Raw genomic sequence first — 18,165 nt, forward strand, 5'->3', positions numbered from 1 at the left:
AGTAATAAATACCGAAGATTCAGACTACTGCTGCCAGGCAACTCCTTAACCTCCCCATTGAGAGAACATCACACCAGGGATCATTGCCTTACATTGTGGTTGGACGCATCAGATTAACAGCAACATGCATTACTGAGTGAACAGCCCTTGCAAATGCAACACTCTTTCTTCAGCAGAACTTCACATCTATTGCCAATCAAGGATATTAGGTCTAGAATGAGGTCACTTGTGACAGTGCCTCCCTTCAAAAACTGTTGAAATGCCAGAAGCTTATATTCCGTCCAAACGTCCAGGCCCGGGAACTCAATTTCCACAACAATAATAAGAATTGACAATCACTTGGAATTACAAAGGACACTAAAAACTTGTCTCGTCCAGCACATAATACAGATGACCTATTATATAGTGAAAGTAAAAAGATAAAAATATATAAAAAGAAAAGGATAGGGAATGGGAAGAAGGCATGCAGAAATACAGCTGTTTTCATGCTTCGCACCACCGCGTGCTCATGCACATGGACTATGCTTTGCCATATTTGAAGCAGATCTTTGAACCTCCTGAAGGACCTTTGAGGACAATTCTTGTAAATACATAGGAATGACTGTTTCTGCAGAAGTAATGCTGATACGTTACTTATTTGTTAAGCGTTATTTAGACTCAGCCCTAATTAGAACAGAAGTGGTTAAGTTTACTGATTAGGTTTTACACTTCCCAAGGGTTTTACACGGTTTATTTATTTCTGGGCATAACATGAAAAATCTACTCTTGCACCAGCATTGTTGAAAGGATTTTATTTAATGGCAAGTTTTTTTGGGTCTCCTAGACTTGAGTGGCGAGAGCCATACGAGCTGGATTTGAGAGTGTGCAACAATCTGCCCGCTCAGAGTGAAAGCTCTCACACACTTGTGGCGGAGGAAGACACCAGGGGCAGTACGCACCCCTTTGTGTATAACTGACCGGTTTACATCTTAGGCTGCCATTCGGCATTCAACAACGCATGAAAAACAAAGTTTCAGAACCAGTTCTGTACAAGTGGCACCCAGAACTCAGGCTTCACTAATTCATAATTAATAGGGGATGGACTTCCTGCCACGTCTCTCTGCACATCTGTAAAGTGGGGTCACTCACTGAGAGAGATCCAGGCATGACAACAACATGTGAGGGCACATAAATGCAGTCGACATACAAACAGAATGTCAGCACATGGGTCTGGTGTTCACATTGCACGTTGCACATTGCGCTGAGTACGGGCTGGACGGCTGGACGGTTGGACGGTTGGTCAGGATAAGGTTGGCCCTCCGACATTGAAATATTCACTACAGGAGATACTGAGGCTTAAACCTCTCGCATTGTCATGCTTTCACAAAAGTTCCCCTGACGATCTTCTATTACCTACAGGGTGCGGCTGTTTTCAGGTAGGTTCTGGGGGTTCTAATTTACCCTCCCCTTCCAATTCCATACAGGCCTATGTTGAGTCGGAAGTAAGTGCGTTGAGTGAAAATGGTATTCTTATCAACGCTCGCTCACTTATCAAAAATAACATTGTCTTCAAGGAGTTGGTACTTGAGAGGAAACCGTCATGGGCTTTTGTCACTGAAACGTGGGCAAAAGACTCCTCAGGCCCTGACCTTGTCGAAGCGGAACCCGAAGGGTACTGCCTGGTACGTCAGGACAGAATGGGCCGCGTAGGAGGCGGACTGGCCATCCTGTATAAAGATAGCTTTCACTGTCATACAATACCTGTCTCTGATCCCAAGGACGCTTTTCAAGTGTTATATTTCTCCCTGACTGACTCCCATAATCCCGCATTCAACGGGATTCTGGCTTATCGCCCGCCCGGTCCCAGAGCAGACTTTGGTCAGAAGCTGCTTCGTGTTCTTGAACCCTATTTTGGCCGCGAAAATCTTACTATTCTAGGAGATTTTAATTTTCATTTAGAGATGTTGGAGACTCATGACACTCTTTCCCTGCTGGAAGTTATGTCAGCCTGTGGACTCACCCAATTGGTGAAAGGGCCCACCCACCGAGCAGGGCATACGCTTGATGGGATTTTTTCCAATGACCAGAGGCTGACGGTAATGGATCCTTTCTTCCTTTCGTGGTCAGATCATCTGGCTGTTTGTTCCCTTCAATCTGGCTTATCTGATCCAGGATACCTTTAGGAAAATTCCGAGTACGACGGAATTACGTAGGAACTTTAAAAACATCATGGAAAGTTCCTTTAACCCTTGGACACTTAGTCTGTCCACATCCCAGGAGAATAATGTTCAGTCGGCGGTCTCACAATATGAAAAGACCATTAAGGAGGCCTTGGATGAACTGGCTCCCATTCGGCCATGTTACTCAGCCAGGAAAAGACCTTCAGCCGCTTGGTTCTCAGAGCATCTAAGACTCCTCAGACAGGAAGCCACGAGACAGGAGCGCTTATGGCATTCTAGCTGGGACCAAAAGGACAAGGAAGCCCACAAGATCTTGATAAAGAAATACAAATTGGAAGTGATTAGGACCAAACAAGAATACTTCACGGCCCTTACAACCTCACTCTCTTCTCCGAAAGAGCTCTTTAGGATAGTGGACTCTCTTACTACCCTTCAGACCCCGGACCCAGTAATTGCATCTCAGGAGCTCAGCGATAGTATAGCTTCCTTTTTTCAGTCTAAAATATCGGACATTTACATCGCCTTGGAGTCGCAGAGATCTCTTACTACTGAGCCCCCAGCTCCCCCTGACCTGGTCCCCGCTCTCGCGGAGAGACTCCTGCCGGGAGGCCTGGAATCCTTTCCTCCCCTCTCTTTACAGGATTTAGAGACTCTTCTCAATAAAACTAAATCCGGCTCCCCGCTAGATGTCTGCCCGCTTAAGATCCTCAAGCAGTGTAGAGAATCCTTCCTACCCCCTCTTGTTGACATCATGAATAGGGCTATGAGGGAGGGCATTTTTCCCCAGCAGTGGAAAAATGCTGTAGTAAAACCTTTGCTCAAGAAACCTTCTCTTGACCCTGGGGTATTAAAAAACTTTCGCCCCATCTCACTGCTCCCGGCTCCCGCAAAGATGTTAGAAGCTCATTTAAATAAACATCTTGTTGCCTTCGTGAAGAGTTCGGGTTGTTTGGATCTTTCCCAGCATGGTTTCAGGAGGGAACACAGCACCGAGTCTGCCCTCACCATAGTGCTTGATAATATCCACACGCGTGTGGATGGGGGACAGACCTCCCTCCTGATCCTTTTAGACCTCACGGCTGCCTTCGATACCCTTTCTCCCTCGGTTTTAACATCTCACCTAAGGGAGATTGGGGTTCAGGGGGCGGCCCTGGGGCTCCTCACCTCTTTCCTCGATCACAGAGAGCAATGGGTGATGCTGGGCAAATTTCTATCTCCATCCCTGTCTGTGCAATGCGGGGTCCCGCAGGGGTCGGCGTTAAGCCCGACCCTTTTTAACATTTATGTGACCCCCCCTTGCCAGACTAATTCGATCTTTTGGGATGGAGGTAGTTTCCTATGCGGATGACACGCAGATCCTCGTCTCTCTCTCCCAGTCAGTTACGTCGACTGCCTCCAATTTTAGATCCTGCATGAAGGCAGTCGGCCAATGGATGATTCACAATTCATTGAAACTGAATGGGGAGAAGACTGAGGTGATGGTGTTTGGAGGAAAGGAGGAGATATGGTCAGCTGAGTGGTGGCCAGACTCATTGGGAGTCTGTCCTGATCCTACCTCCTCAGCCAAAAATCTTGGGGTTATGATTGATCCCATCCTCAGTATGCGCCAACAGGTGAACAGGACTGTATCAACCTGTTGGGGAATCATTTGCATACTGAGGAAAATTAGGCACTACCTTTCACAGCAGGCAAGGAAACAACTCGCTGTTGCCCTCCTTGGCTCCCGTCTGGACTACTGCAATGCGCTATATGCCGGTCTGAATAAAAGTCTGCTGCAGCGCTTGCAGGTGGTCCAGAACGCAGCGGCCAGATTTGTCCTGGATCTACCCCGGTGTGCCTCGGCTACCTCTGCCAGGAAGCAGCTTCACTGGCTTCCCGTTGAGGACCGTATACACTTTAAGACCTTGTGTATGGTCTATAAGGCCCTAGCAAAAAGCAGCTCTACTGGAATTGGATCCATTCTGTCTCGTTACAGTCCAGGTAGGAACCTTCGTTCTTCCAATAGACTGCTTCTTTCAGTTCCACGCATCTGGAAAACTAGATGGGGTGGTAAAGCCTTTTCCAATCTGGCCCCAAAGTGGTGGAATGCCCTTCCATTGGAATTAAGGTCCCTTCCCACTTTACAATCATTTAGAACTGCCCTGAAAACCCGTCTTTTTGTGCAGGCCTACCTGTAGTTGTGTTCTATCTTTTTGATCCTTTTTGGTAGGCGCCTTGACACCTTCGGGTTTAGTCGCGCAATATAAATTGCAAATAAAATAAATAAAAATAAAAATAAATAATTGCAGAACTTTGGATGAAAGAAGTCCTTAGACCAACCTCTCCTTGACACAAAGAAAAAGGTCTGATCACACTAATGATTCACAAAAACTTGGTACACTACCACCACTACTTTATGAGACTACCCAAGGCATGAACAGTCCTTTTCTGCCCATTATATGAGCACACTTGTTACGCGCCTTAAGGTCACAAAACAAGTTCTGGATCTCACATTACAAGGGACAGAATTAGACTTCTGTGCAGATGCTAGATTAGTGCGATACCCGCTCCAAACAAAAGGTCAAGCTAACAGTTTCAAAAGCAGCCAGGCACTCCGGGAAGGGGTGGAACACATTAAACATTCCTGTCCCAACAAGGAGCTTGAGGTAGTAGGCGATCCGGTTGAGGACAGACCCTTGGACTCATGTTGGTAAGTCTGCAGCACTGTAAAATGAGGGACCATATCAAAAGCACCTGAAATGTCAGTTAGCAGCACAGCACACAGGACAGACCTTAGGTTAACAACTAGAAAGGAATTTATTTTGTTCTATGACTGTCGATATTTGGCTGGACTTTCGAAGAATTTCCCTAAAAATATGAATGTATGACGTTACAACGAATTCCGTTGCAACACATGCCTTTACCACGCATGCGTTACAACGGAATTAGTTTTCCACGCTTAACCTTTACCTCGAATATACCCTCACCACGCATACATTCACATCATTTTTCGTTGTAAATGTATGCATGGTGAGGGCATACTCTTGATAAAGGTTATAACTCTCCCCTTAAATGCCCCCTGCCTCCACTCCTTATATTTACCCCTGCCCTTAACCCTTAATATATATATATATATTTATTTTACTAAAATGCCCCTTACCTTTTAACTCCCCTTCTCTCCTTCTTCTTTGTATACGTCGGTCGTACGTCGTTGAGAGGAAGCGGAAGTTACTTTCCGTTTCCACTCTAACGACGTCGATTGCTTCAGCTTCGTCTTCACTTCGGCTTTTCATGTAAGTTTTTTTTTTTTTAGGGGGGGGGGGGGGGGGAAGACCCCCCCCAGCCCCCCTTTTTATCCCAACACTTTATTTTTTTTATGGGGGAGACCCCCCAAACCCCCCCCCTTTTTTTTTTTTTTCATTCACCACACATGCCTTTACTACGTATTTTGTAGTAAAGGTATGCGTGGTAAAGCCTCTCGTAACCACGCATGCGTTGTAAAGCATGCGTGGTAAAGGATTTCGTGGAAACGGCTTCGTTGTAGAGGCCGTTTCCCTAAAAATATACTACTAGCCATTAATTTATTAGGCTGGGTTGATGGGAGGTTGAATGTTTATTGACTCACAGACATGAAGAAGCAGAGGGAAAGTATGTGGACCAGGGCTATTGTACAGAATAGACCAGAGATCATATAAATGGACAGTTTGTATATGTACAGGGAAGTTGACGGTCAATAGAAAGCCTAGAGAAAAAGTGAAAGTAAAGGAGGATTCAAGGATGCATTGAGATTGCTATAAGCTATTTCACATAGGGATACTGGGAAATGAGCTAGGTCATGGTGCATGCAGTGAGAAAAATGGGATTGACAGACGTACATTTCCAATGACAAAGAGCAATAGACAAAGGCAAATTGTCAAAATCGATGGAGCAGCGGCCAAAGTGTTAGAAGAAAAAGTGGCTGCAGTGTGGGTCAAAAAATTGGAGAGACTTTCTTGAACAGTCTTCAGATTGGCACACAATTTTGAATGACGGGATGCACAAAATTGGCGGATACCAAATGGATTCTGCGATAATGCTCAGAAAGTAAAAATATAGACCATTTTTTATTATGGAAAAAATTCATGAAACACAGGGACCATATTGAAGGTAAAATAGTGGCTAAAGAGAGTAAAAGTTCAATACTAGATATTTATTTATTTATTTTTATTTATTTTTACCATTTGTTGAGCGATAGATAGCGTTAAGAGTGCAGTATAAGAGCGAGAAAACAATACAGCAGTGTTATAAAAGTGTGGTAAAAAAAGAGGGGTCAAAGACGGACTGGCAAGTAAATAATAGTGTGGGAGGTGAATCTCCTAATGCAAGTTGGATCGCGACTGAGTTATGGCAACAGAACAAACTGAGGAGAAGCAGCAGACCCAGAAGCCTAGCAAATGTGTCATGTGCCTCAGTGCTTTAAATGGGCCAGTACTCACAGGTACCAAGTATCAGCACTTTAGATTTTTTCCCCTTCTGAGGACCGGAATTTCTCCAGACCTGAGAAGAGTACCATATTCACTTGGGCCTGTCCGGTTTGGGGTAAAACAGTCACGTGAGCGAGCGCACATGCCCATTTTCCAGTGAGCAGCCACTGCTTTAAACGTGACGCATGACGTCACCCTTGGCGCTGCACTGTGGAATCCCTGTAAAGGGAACCATTCGCAAAGGCTTTCCCTTCCTTCTTTGCCAACTGCACATGTTGGCGCCCCCAGCACAGATAGGACCTGAAATTTTCAGTCAAGACCCAGGGAAGAATACTGAATAGGACTGTCAAGGAGGCCATCATATCCCCTGCAGGTGGCCGCCACTTTGTAGCAAGGCCAGCCCTTGCCTCAAACTGGAAGTGAGGCAAATTGGAAACATGGACGTGGCTGGGTCGGTCTAGTTGCCGAGCACGGCATATCCATTTTAAATTCACTGTTACATTATGAGACAAAGAACTTTGTGAAGACATCGCAATTGTTGTACTATTTATTTGTTGTTGATATCTTGTGACCCCTAATGGTGTGTGAATAGCGTAATATACAATTCCAAATCTTCGGTGAGATGCAACCGTTCTTCAAACGTACAACTATAATTAGTAGAATCACATTGCCCTGAAGAAGCCCAAGTAATGGGCAAAACGATTTGGCTGCGTGTTTTTCTGTTGTTGAGAAGAAAGAAAAAGAAGTGATAAGAAATTGCAAGAATAAATCTATTTATTGCATATTTCAGCAAAAAATTGTTGTGGATACGAACTTTGCAACTTACAATTGCCTCTAATCTTTTCTGTTCTATAATGTCTAGTGTATGACCATCTGGTAAATGGTCGTTTGAGGTGGGCAATCGAATTCTGTATGGGTGATTACTTTAGGTGGTATAGTGACAGAGTTCCCTAGCTGTCCATACTTTTTCAGAGTAACACAGGTGCTGTGGCTTAAGCAGAGAGCCAAAATGCTGAATGCCGTGAACAATTCGGGGAGTGTTGGCTCTGCACTGGTTTAGGCCAACCCCTCAGCTACCTGCTTAACATGGCACAACATGTGCATAGCTAGAATCTACTGAATATCTGCAATACTTGCTGGACCTCCATGTTCCAAAAAGAGATGTAAAGATATCTCATCTAGGCGGGTGTAAATCTTAAACATTATACATTAAGAATAGTAAAAAGCACTGCAGTCAAGTCAAAACCAGTCAGGAAAAATGAACCGAGCCTGGGACCTCGAATCTTAGATCTCAGATTTAGCATTTTCACTGTGGCAAGCATGTTCTATGTGTTTGTGGAAACCATGTGTGTCACAGTACTTGGGCCGCTCCAAAAATGATTTTAAAAAAGCAATTTGGTAGGCAAGCTCAATATACCCACCTGAAGTAAGCCTCTCTGGGCCTTGCTCCAGTTTGCTCATGCCTAAAGTCAGCCCTGCTCTGTAGACCCACATTTGTGTGTGTGTTTTTTTTGTTTAATTTTCTTTCTGAACAGATTCCAGACTGCTTAAAATGGTGAATCATTAGATCTTATCAACTTGGTTGACAGCGGATCCTTGTGCAGGAGTGTGCCATGTGGTGCAGTGAGGAGGTCGGAATACTTTGGATAAAGTTTAGGTGTTCTTTTGCAGAGGCCGCCAGACCCCTCCGAAGCGGGAGGCGTGGGGGGGGGGGGGGGCGGCGCCATAACCCGCGCCGTGCCCCCAGTGGAAAACCGTTACAGGGCGCTTTAAAGTGCCCAGAAGCATAACAAAGTAGGATGCCTCCCGCCACAAAAAGGAGAGCGCCAGATGGCACCAAAAAGGTGACCAATGGACAGGTGGCGCTAGGTTGGACCCCGCGCCAAGAAAGGTAACCAATGGGCAGGTGGCGCTAGGTATGAACCCCCCAATCAGGGGGCGCCACCTGAGCACCGAAGGGGTAGACGTTTAGGATACAAGTCGCCGCTCGCCCAGGTAGCTCCTAACTTCGTGGAGCAGGGGGAGCGGCGCACCGATGGATCTCTGCGAAACAAGGCCCTTGAAGTAGCAGTGCATGGCGAAGCCCTGTTGGAAAGGACGATCAGCGTGAAGACAACTGGACCAAGCGGACGTGGGGGGCAGCCAGGAACACGGTGCGCCGACCGGGCGATCGGTGCCCTCTGCCAGCAAGAAGCCGCCCGGACTACCCACGGTGCCGGGATTTCATTGGGCGTTCCCGTGCTTTGATCCAACAAACTCCTGCGCATCGCCCCTGCCGCTGAGCCCGCTATCCTGGGTGTTCGAGGTGCTACCTCGGAATATTGCGCTGTTGTGTGCAGCAGGAGGCTCGGCTCAAGCGAGCAGCGAGGTACGCGACGCACCATACCGACAGCAGGGCTTTTTGTCCCCCTGGGGCAGAGGCTGGCAACGTGTAAGCGGGCGCCCCGGCAGGAGAGAGCATTGAATTAAACCCCGACTGAAGGTAGCGGCGGGCTCCCCGCCGCAGCTAGCGCATCCCTGAACACCACGAGCGGCAGAGTGCCCTCGACAAGGGTGAGTGTCAGGAGAGGCGTCAGCCGAGTACATCGTCATCGGGAGCGGGGGGGGAGAGCCCTCGGAAAGAGCTAGCGTGAAAGGGTGGTAACCGCTGAGCGAGACTGGCGCCGAGAGCAATTGGCCAGACCTAGCGCCTCACTAGCATCACGAGCGGCGGAGAGCCCTCGGCAACAGGCGGTTCACGGCAACGAGTGGCTGCAGCCGCATCTGGAGCAGGCCGGGGGCTCCGGCCCGGAAGCACGAAAGGAGGATGAGGCCTTGTCACCTAAAAAACGCAGGATCACACGGCAGAAAAAGGCACCCAGAAAGAAGCCCCAGAGGAGAGAGCTGCCGTGCGAGGGCTTACCGCCGAGGGCAGGGGACCAGAGCGAGGCTAATGGTGGGCATAGTACAAGCATTGTGAAAGAATGTCTAAAATCATTGGCCCCTACGTGGCTTCAGGGGACAGGGCAGGGGGCAGCAAGGTCAGAGGAGCAGCGCGCAGAGGAGACATCTGGTCTGCCATGGCACATGCTTGACCCGGGCTGGGCACGACAGGCTAGAGTACAGGGGCATGTTGGGCAAGCTACCCAGGGCGAGCAGGCATCCCCAATTGCAGCATGGGGATACAGTAGTACGGCAGGGACCACAGCGCTGGAGGGCCTAGCTACTGATCCATACACCAGGCCATACCCCGGCCCGGCGTCTTTAACCACAAGGGCCACCGGTCTAGCTGGTCAGTCAAGGAGAGGATATGGCGCAAGGAGTTTATAGATATTTTCTCCCTGCTTGAGATTCAGTTAGAGGGACTGGACCTCACGACTTGCGATAAAAAGGATGAGGACAGAAAGGAAAGGCGCGGCGCTAGGAAAGAAAGGAATTTTTACAAATGTTTGGATGCATTTAGAATTATGGCATGCATTATAGTTGAAATATTCCTGCGCTGTGCAGCAGATTTGTGGCTGTTTGAGGCTAATATTCATTGGGCACAGAGGCAGTTTCCCAGGGATGCTTGGCTGGAGTATGACAAGGGCTTCAGGCTTAAGATGCAGCGACACCCTGAGATAGAATGGAATGAGGTGGATGTTTCGGGTTTTATACACAAGATGCTAGTGGCAAAGGAGGTAAAAGCTTGGGCGGGAAAAAGCGACCAGTCCTTTCGGGGCTCCTACCACAAGGGGAAGGGCAGGACATTCCACAGGGCGAAGCATAGCGCAGGGAAACCCCTATCCCCCAATGGATCCTCAGCCATTTGCTGGAAATATGATGCCGGGGACTTCTCGTGGGGCGCCGCGTGTAAATTCCAACACACATGCTCAAGCTGCGGTGGAGGGCACCCAGCAGTGGTATGTCGGAGTAAGTGCAAAACAAAAAGGGACAAAAAAGACAAGAGCAAGAAACATTAGTGCCAGGACAGCAGGTCGGGGGGACCTGATGGACATCAAAGACTGCCGGCTGGCTAGATCACCTATTAACAAGCAACAGCTGCGCAGGCTAGCTAACAAGTACCCTAACAGAACAGACGCCACCGTCCTAGTGGGGGGCTTTGAAGAGGGTTTTGTGATACCTTTTAGGGGCCCGTTACCACTAGAAGGGGCTAACAATCTAAAATCCGCAATGCAACACCCTGACGTGGTGCACTGCAAATTGGCAAAAGAAAAAGCATTGGGCAGAATTGAGGGCCCCCTTCCTCCGCAATTGCACAGGGGTATTGTTGTCTCCCCGTTGGGCGTGGTCCCCAAGAAGGAGCCAGGGCCAATTTAGACTCATACACCACCTCTCCTTCCCCGAAGGGTCCTCAGTGAACGATGGAATTGCTCCTGAGGCTTGCTCAGATGGCTACACATCGGTGGACGACGCAATTGACATGGTAAAGGCGGCAGGAAAGGGGGCACTGATGGCCAAGGCAGACATTGAATCTGCATTCCGCCTTTTGCCTGTCCACCCCTCCAGTTTTCACTTGTTGGGCTTTCAGTGGGGGGGGGGGGGGGGGGGGCGGCCTGTTTATCGACAAAGCAATGCCCATTGGGTGCGCCATATCGTGCGCATATTTTGAACAGTTTGCCACCTTTCTGGAGTGGGCCTTGCATAATAGACACCCGGAGGGTGGGAAACTGCACTACCTAGACGATTTCATGTTTACAGGCCCCGCAGGGTCCTCCACATGCGGGAGCACCCTGGCCGCTTTTGAGGAGTTGGCCAAGACTCAAGGGGTCCCTTTGGCAGCCGAAAAAACGACGGGCCCAAAGACGAGACTAACGTTCTTGGGCATAGAGCTGGAATCCATAGCTGGGACAGCTAGGCTGCCCTTGGACAAAGTCAAGCATTTCAGGGAGGAGGTCAGGAAGTTGTGCGGCCGGAACAAGGCCACACTCCGCGAATTGCAGGGTCTGATCGGAAAACTCAATTTCGCGGCCAGAGTCATTCCCCCGGGGAGAGTTTTTTCCAGGCGTTTAACACAGCTTACATCAGGCATCACCCACAAGCACCATCACATCCGATTAGGAGCTGGGGTGAAGCAGGACCTACTAATGTGGGATGATTTTCTGCAAAACTTTAATGGCATATTGATATGGAGAGAGGGCTGGGTGACAGCCAGACATCGCCCTTTTCACGGATGCAGCAGGGAGCTTGGGCGAGTGGCCGGAGAAATGGCACAGGCAGGGCATCACCGGTAATATCACATTTCTAGAACTGTTCCCAATAATAATGGCATTAACAATATGGAGACAGGAGCTGAGAAACATGAAGCGGACCCTTTGGTCTGACAACAAGGGGGTGGTGCAGGCCATTAACAAAGGCGCAGCGAGGTGCCCTGACACGTTAAGGCTAATGCAACAGTTAATTAAATTGCAGCTGGAAGGCAATCTGGAGCTGAGGGCTCACCATGTGCCAGGGGCAGAGAACACGGCGGCGGACGCCTTCTCACGGTCTCAAATGAAACGATTCAGAGAGTTGATACCTGGGGCGGACAAGGAGATGACCCCTTTCCCGGCAGACCTGTGGGACCTGGGGGGGGGGGTAGACTTATCCGTACTGGTAAATCATTCACTAACCCCCCCTGAGGCAACCAGAAGGTACAAGAAATATGTGGCCACGGTCATGGGCACAGGCCCATCTGGCAGCTATTGCCCACTTTGCCAAGATCTTCACGGGGCAAGACCCCACATCATCGCTATACCTCAAGACAGCATTAAAAGGGTGGAAAAGAGCTGATGGGGTAAGGGCGGACACCAGGCGCCCCATTGATTTTACAAAACTAGGCCAGTTGGTAGAGGCATTGGTAAAGGTTACAGACAACAGCTTTGAGCTGCAACTCTTCAGGGCAGCATTTACGACCGCATTCTTTGGCGCTTTTCGCATTAGCGAGTTGCTAGCACCTAGCAGGCGGGGCCCGGCCCAGCGGTGCCTCCAGGCCTCAGACATCAGACCTTTAGGTAGGGCGGTGGACATAATATTAAGAAGGTCAAAAACTGACAGGGCAGGAAAGGGTGCGACTGTACGGCTGCAATGCATTCCAGAGTCCAGTTTCTGCGCAGTATGCTGTTTGGTAAAATACATGGTGGCCCGCCCGGCGGGCGAAGGTCCACTCTTCAAGCATCAGGATGGGAGTAACTTGAGCAAATTCCAATTCACTGCGGTAATGCGCCAGGGCCTCGCACAGGCCGGGCTCCACCCGGAGTGCTTTGCTGCCCATTCTTTTAGAATCGGCGCAGTCACCTCGGCATTGCAGCATGGCATGTCGGAAGAAAGAATCCAGGCTGATGGCGGTCCCGGGCCTACAAGACATACATCCGCCCACAACTGTTGTAAAAGAGCTAGCATGGAAGGGGGGGGGGGGTCAGTCACCTTGGGATGCCGCACGGCAGGGTGAGCAGCAGGCGGGGCAACCTTGGGATGCCGCACGGCAGGGTGTCAGAAGTCCCCCTCCAGAAAACCCCAGACTGCAGATAACGGACCCGGTGCACAGCAGGCCACCTTATTGTGCTATTTTCTTTTAGCAGGGAGACGCCCACAACTGGTATGGGTAGTGGGCCATTCCTTCGTGTCCAGAATGGGGACCTGGTGGCAGCAGTCAGGGCATAGGATGGAGAACAAACCCAAAGCGACATGCATCCGCTGGTTGGGGCAGCCAGGGATGAAATGGGAGCAACTGCCGGCAACATTGGACAACCTCCTGGCAGATTCAGCATGGCATCCGGACGTCCTGATCATCCATCTTGGCGGCAACGATCTGACCCAGATGGGAGGCAAGGCACTGGGGCAGGCCATCCAAATGGACCTCACCAAGGCGGCTACATGGTTCGGGGGCACGACGGTCATATGGTCCGAGATGGTCAGCAGGAGGCATTGGAGGGGCGCGGAGTCCAACAAAGCTGTGGATAACGCCAGGAGAAAACTGAACATTGCAATGCACAAATTCTGCAAGACCAACGGGTTAAAATCCATCAGACATGGTCTGATTCACCCAGGACGCCCGGAACTGTATGGGCCAGACGGAGTCCATCTCTCCAACATAGGGATGAGAGTCTTTTGGGACAACCTGTGGGGCGCAATGGCTCTCGCAGGTTGCAGATAAAAAAATAAAAATAAAAACTCCTCTTTTTAGGGGGGAGGGAGGGGGGGGGGGCGCAGAAAGACGTTAGCTTCCCTGCAGCGTGGCGGAAATTGGTACAAGGATTGGCTAAGGAGACACAACGACGGGCGGTGTGTAGGATGAGGGCCACTCACTTTTGGATGCCGCACGGCAGGGTGAGGTGGCCGCGCCAAGGAGAGGAGTAGCAAAAAGGAGACGGCGCTCGCTGCCCAGAAAGGTAGCGAGCTGGGGGCCTAACTCCAGAAAGAGAAGCTACCCTCCACTACACGCGGAGGGAGTGGGTGACCAACCAAATGGTGATCCCAGAAATAACCAGCAAAGAGGACTACCAAGGACTAACAAAAAGAGCTGGTTTTGGTGCCAGTTACGAACCGATATGGACCACAAGAGTATCGGCCCAGTTGCGGCCCAGAATGGTTTAGGACATGTATGAGTTATGATCAACCTATGACAATGCACAAATGACAAATGTATAACCAACATATGTATAATGCTAATAAAACTGCGGCCAACAACGACCACAACAGATCCACATATTGTTGGCCAATTCTTTTGGGATGTTGGTAGGCGGACGGGGGGAGCATCCGTATGTCTTCCACGGAATGGGCACAGTGCGAGGGTTATGGCACCACTCTCTTTAGCACAGCAGACCTAAGGTGTCTGGGGGAAGCCAAGAAGGGACACATATGCTAAAGTTCTCACGCCCAATAAACCATTTAACTCCACAACGTAGCAATGTCTGCTGCACCTCCTGTATGGTATATAATCATGGAACCTCTGGGCCTTTTTATTAAAAGTATACAGGGGAGCTCTCCGTGTTTGACAAATACTCTCCCTGTAACATGCAAATTTTTTAAGCATTGTTTACTAAGCCGTAAACACCGTATTTATGCTAATTCCGTATGTGACAGTCCCCACCCATTTCCTCGACTCTCGTATTTGGGTCTCTTGAGATTATATCCGAGTTGCCTCTAATTACTTCTTGGCCCAGGGCCCGTCTGCATCAGTAGATTGTGTAATATATTTAGTTTTACAAATTAGGCTTTGTGATCTGGTTGGGTTGAGGGCGTGCATTAGTGTGGGGTAAGATTGGATCATTTTGGACTTTAGGATGAAGGCAGTGTGAGCTTCTCATTGTGCCTGCATGTGGGACACAAGCGTGCACATCCAATTCTTGGCTTCTCAGCAGAGTGCACAGAACAATAGTTCCATATTTGCCAAATTTAATTAGGATTATATAGGTAAGTGTGCGAAGGATGTAGGCAGCGGATGAAATATTGCCAAAAGAAAATGGTGTGTTTAGAGGTGAAGAGAGAGTGAATGGGCATGTTTGTGGGTGTAAAAGAACACGGTGAATTTGAGGCGAAGAAAGGATGCAAAAGGACAGAGTAAAAACATTCGAGATGACAGAGCTGCTGTGAGGATTTCAGAAAGATAAAAAGGGTGCAAAGACTACCCGTAAAAATGCCAGAATATGGTTGATTGACAATTCAAAGACCACTACCCCTTCCAGACCTTACTAGTTCAGTTTCACGTTTTCAGATTTGAAATATTTTCAATTTTAAATATTCGTTAAAAAAAGATAATAAACTGACCACATAAGACAACATTGTATATTGTATCAAAAGTCTACATTTTGTTTGTACCATTTGTGCAGAGGCAATCTGCACATATGTTAAAGGTGTCCTTTTGTCCGTGCAAGGACAACAAGAATCCACAAAAGATAACAGAAATGTCTCTATTATAGGCGCACAAAGAAAACCCGGATCCCATAAATGTTTGCCATCTAGCCCCGCCCCCAAGCCACACCCCCAACTTGGTGATTAGACCTGCACTTATTTTTTGCATTTAAAGCACTGATGTGTCTGATACAAGGAAGAGAACGACCCCGGGCCTACGGCTGTGTTGTTAATGGTAGATGTGCAGTGCTCCCTCACACCACCTGCTGCACTATCACCGCGCCTCTGAAGCACGCACTCATTACGCTGCCTACGAGGTTCAGGGACCAGGCCAGGCCTGCAGTGAGAGAGATCCCACCCCGGTTACCGCTACACTGGCCGGCCGAGCCGCCGAGCTCAGGCTGATAATATAGGCCCCATCCACCTTTAATGCCCTCTGCGGCTTGGAGTCTGTGGAGCTTTAGTCCGAGTACGCCATACTACCTGGCACAAACAGCCGCCCGCGAAATATCAAACCTCGGTAAAACCAATCACGTGTGGGCGCACCACAACAAGCAGAACCAGAAACAAACACGTATTATACATTATACGATACGAAAGAAAACACAAGTACCCCACCGCTTAGAGCAGCAGCAGTTAGCCGCTTTCTTAGAAGAAATAGGTAAGCAGAGCACTTACACAGCATTCCCAGGAGGGAGCGCGCCTTTCAAGAGCTCCTCTCCAGAGGCAGTGCCCTGTCCACTCTGCACATCCTCCCACAGCGCTGTCCCACCCCCAGTCCGGGCCTCGGGCACCGGCACACAGACTCAAACAGCCTCTTAATAATTATCTAAAACATCTACAACAGCAGCGGCCCCAGGGTGAAAGGTTAGACTCGCACGGTTTCCGGGTCGTGTTTTCTTCTCTTGGCAGCTTGCCTTAGCTTGACCTGAACACAAACACATTGGGAGAGAGGGGTGGGGGGAGAGTGAGCAGACTCAAAAACCCTTAGAGTGTGAAAAAGGCCGCTTTATTGGAACAGGTGCACATTTACAAAATACACAAACTCGGCAACCGCCTCACAATCTAAACCACAACCCAAGTTTTTGTTCGTTTTATTTCAAACCCCAAACCCCGCCCCCACCCTCCATCACACCCACCCCCACCCGTACATACCCAACACAAAACCATACAAACCCCAATAACATTATAACATTATAACATCACCTAATAAATATAAATCTTACATCTTTGAATATAAACCAACTGAACATATCCCCCGAGCCATATTCTCCGAACCCCTACCTCAATCAGTCTGAACAATCCCCAAACAAGAACCGATACAACTAACGGGTCCAACTTGGCCCAAAACTGACGATCACATAGCAAAACCGCCACGCACCTGTCCCAAGCGACAAAAGAACAACGTAAAAACCCTATGAACACATGTTTCAAACAGCAGCCAAAGAAATAAATAAATAATAGACAGGAGACCCCCGAAAAGAGGGAGGGAGGGAGGGACAAAAAATTCTAAGCTCAACCGGCCACCAGGTCACCAAGCCTAAAATGGTGCCCGGAGCGAGGAGCCCCGCCCATTTATAGGGGAGCGCACAATACAACTAAAACCAGCCCAAAAACGCCCAAAAAGAACCTGCTAGAAGAAATACCCCCACCCAGATCTCCCAAACCGCCCGGGGGAGGAGACCTCCCGGGGGTCGGCTGCCCTCCCCCAAGCCCCCCTTGGGAGAGAGGGGTGGGGGGAGAGTGAGCAGACTCAAAAACCCTTAGAGTGTGAAAAAGGCCGCTTTATTGGAACAGGTGCACATTTACAAAATACACAAACTCGGCAACCGCCTCACAATCTAAACCACAACCCAAGTTTTTGTTCGTTTTATTTCAAACCCCAAACCCCGCCCCCACCCCACACCCTCCATCACACCCACCCCCACCCGTACATACCCAACACAAAACCATACAAACCCCAATAACATTATAACATTATAACATCACCTAATAAATATAAATCTTACATCTTTGAATATAAACTAACTGAACATATCCCCCGAGCCATATTCTCCGAACGCCTACCTCAATCAGTCTGAACAATCCCCAAACAAGAACCGATACAACTAACGGGTCCAACTTGGCCCAAAACTGACGATCACATAGCAAAACCGCCATCCAGAAAGCCGTGGGGTGAAGGACTGGTCCGGAGAGAGCCCCACCTTTCTGCCCCCCACACCGACCTAAAACAGGGGGGGGGGGGGGGAGGGAGGGGGGAAGGGGGGGTCGAGGGAGAGTACATAAGAAAAAAGAGGGGGAACTAAAAACAACAGCACCGATTACCACTTATTCACCAACAAACTGTTGCACAGCCAAACAGCGAGATAGAACCTCCCGCAACTCCAGCAGATATAGGTCCATACCCATACAAGACAAATGGACACAGTCTCCCCTAAAAAACTCCACCGCATCATATTTAATGTCACTATGAACGATGCGACCGAAACCCAAGTCCCTACAAAAACGGGAAACCTCCAGATTCACCTTCCTCCGAGATTTATCCACCGCCTTCGGTTTCACCGCATACCTCCAAACCCTCCGCGGCACCATTTCCGTCCAAATGACATGACAACCCGACCACTGGCTGTGCAATAAGGCCAAATCCTTCTTGATTGCCCGAAGCAGGACAACCCCTTTAACGGAACCCATGTCATTTTCACCCAAATGAAGCACCAAAACATCCGGGCAAACCCCACCTACCAACCAAGAAT

The 18,165-nt window shown here is 49.0% G+C and overlaps 1 protein-coding gene across 3 annotated transcripts in view; it reads right to left on the reverse strand.

Moving 5' to 3' along the window:
* ANGEL2 (angel homolog 2) overlaps positions 1–18,165 on the reverse strand; it is a 387,853-nt gene that overhangs the window by 327,422 nt on the left and 42,266 nt on the right. The window contains exon 1 of one of the 3 annotated variants that reach the window (XM_086927872.1): positions 16,091–16,243. The exons of the other annotated variants lie outside the window; for them this stretch is intronic. Coding sequence (XP_086783998.1) covers positions 16,091–16,097 — 7 coding nt within the window. The 5' untranslated portion in view covers positions 16,098–16,243. Of the gene's footprint in view, positions 1–16,090; positions 16,244–18,165 lie in introns of those variants that run through there. 3 annotated transcript variants of the gene reach the window in all.

This window comes from Lissotriton vulgaris, chromosome 6, assembly GCF_964263255.1.
Source record: "Lissotriton vulgaris chromosome 6, aLisVul1.2, whole genome shotgun sequence".
Taxonomy (NCBI): domain Eukaryota; kingdom Metazoa; phylum Chordata; class Amphibia; order Caudata; family Salamandridae; genus Lissotriton; species Lissotriton vulgaris.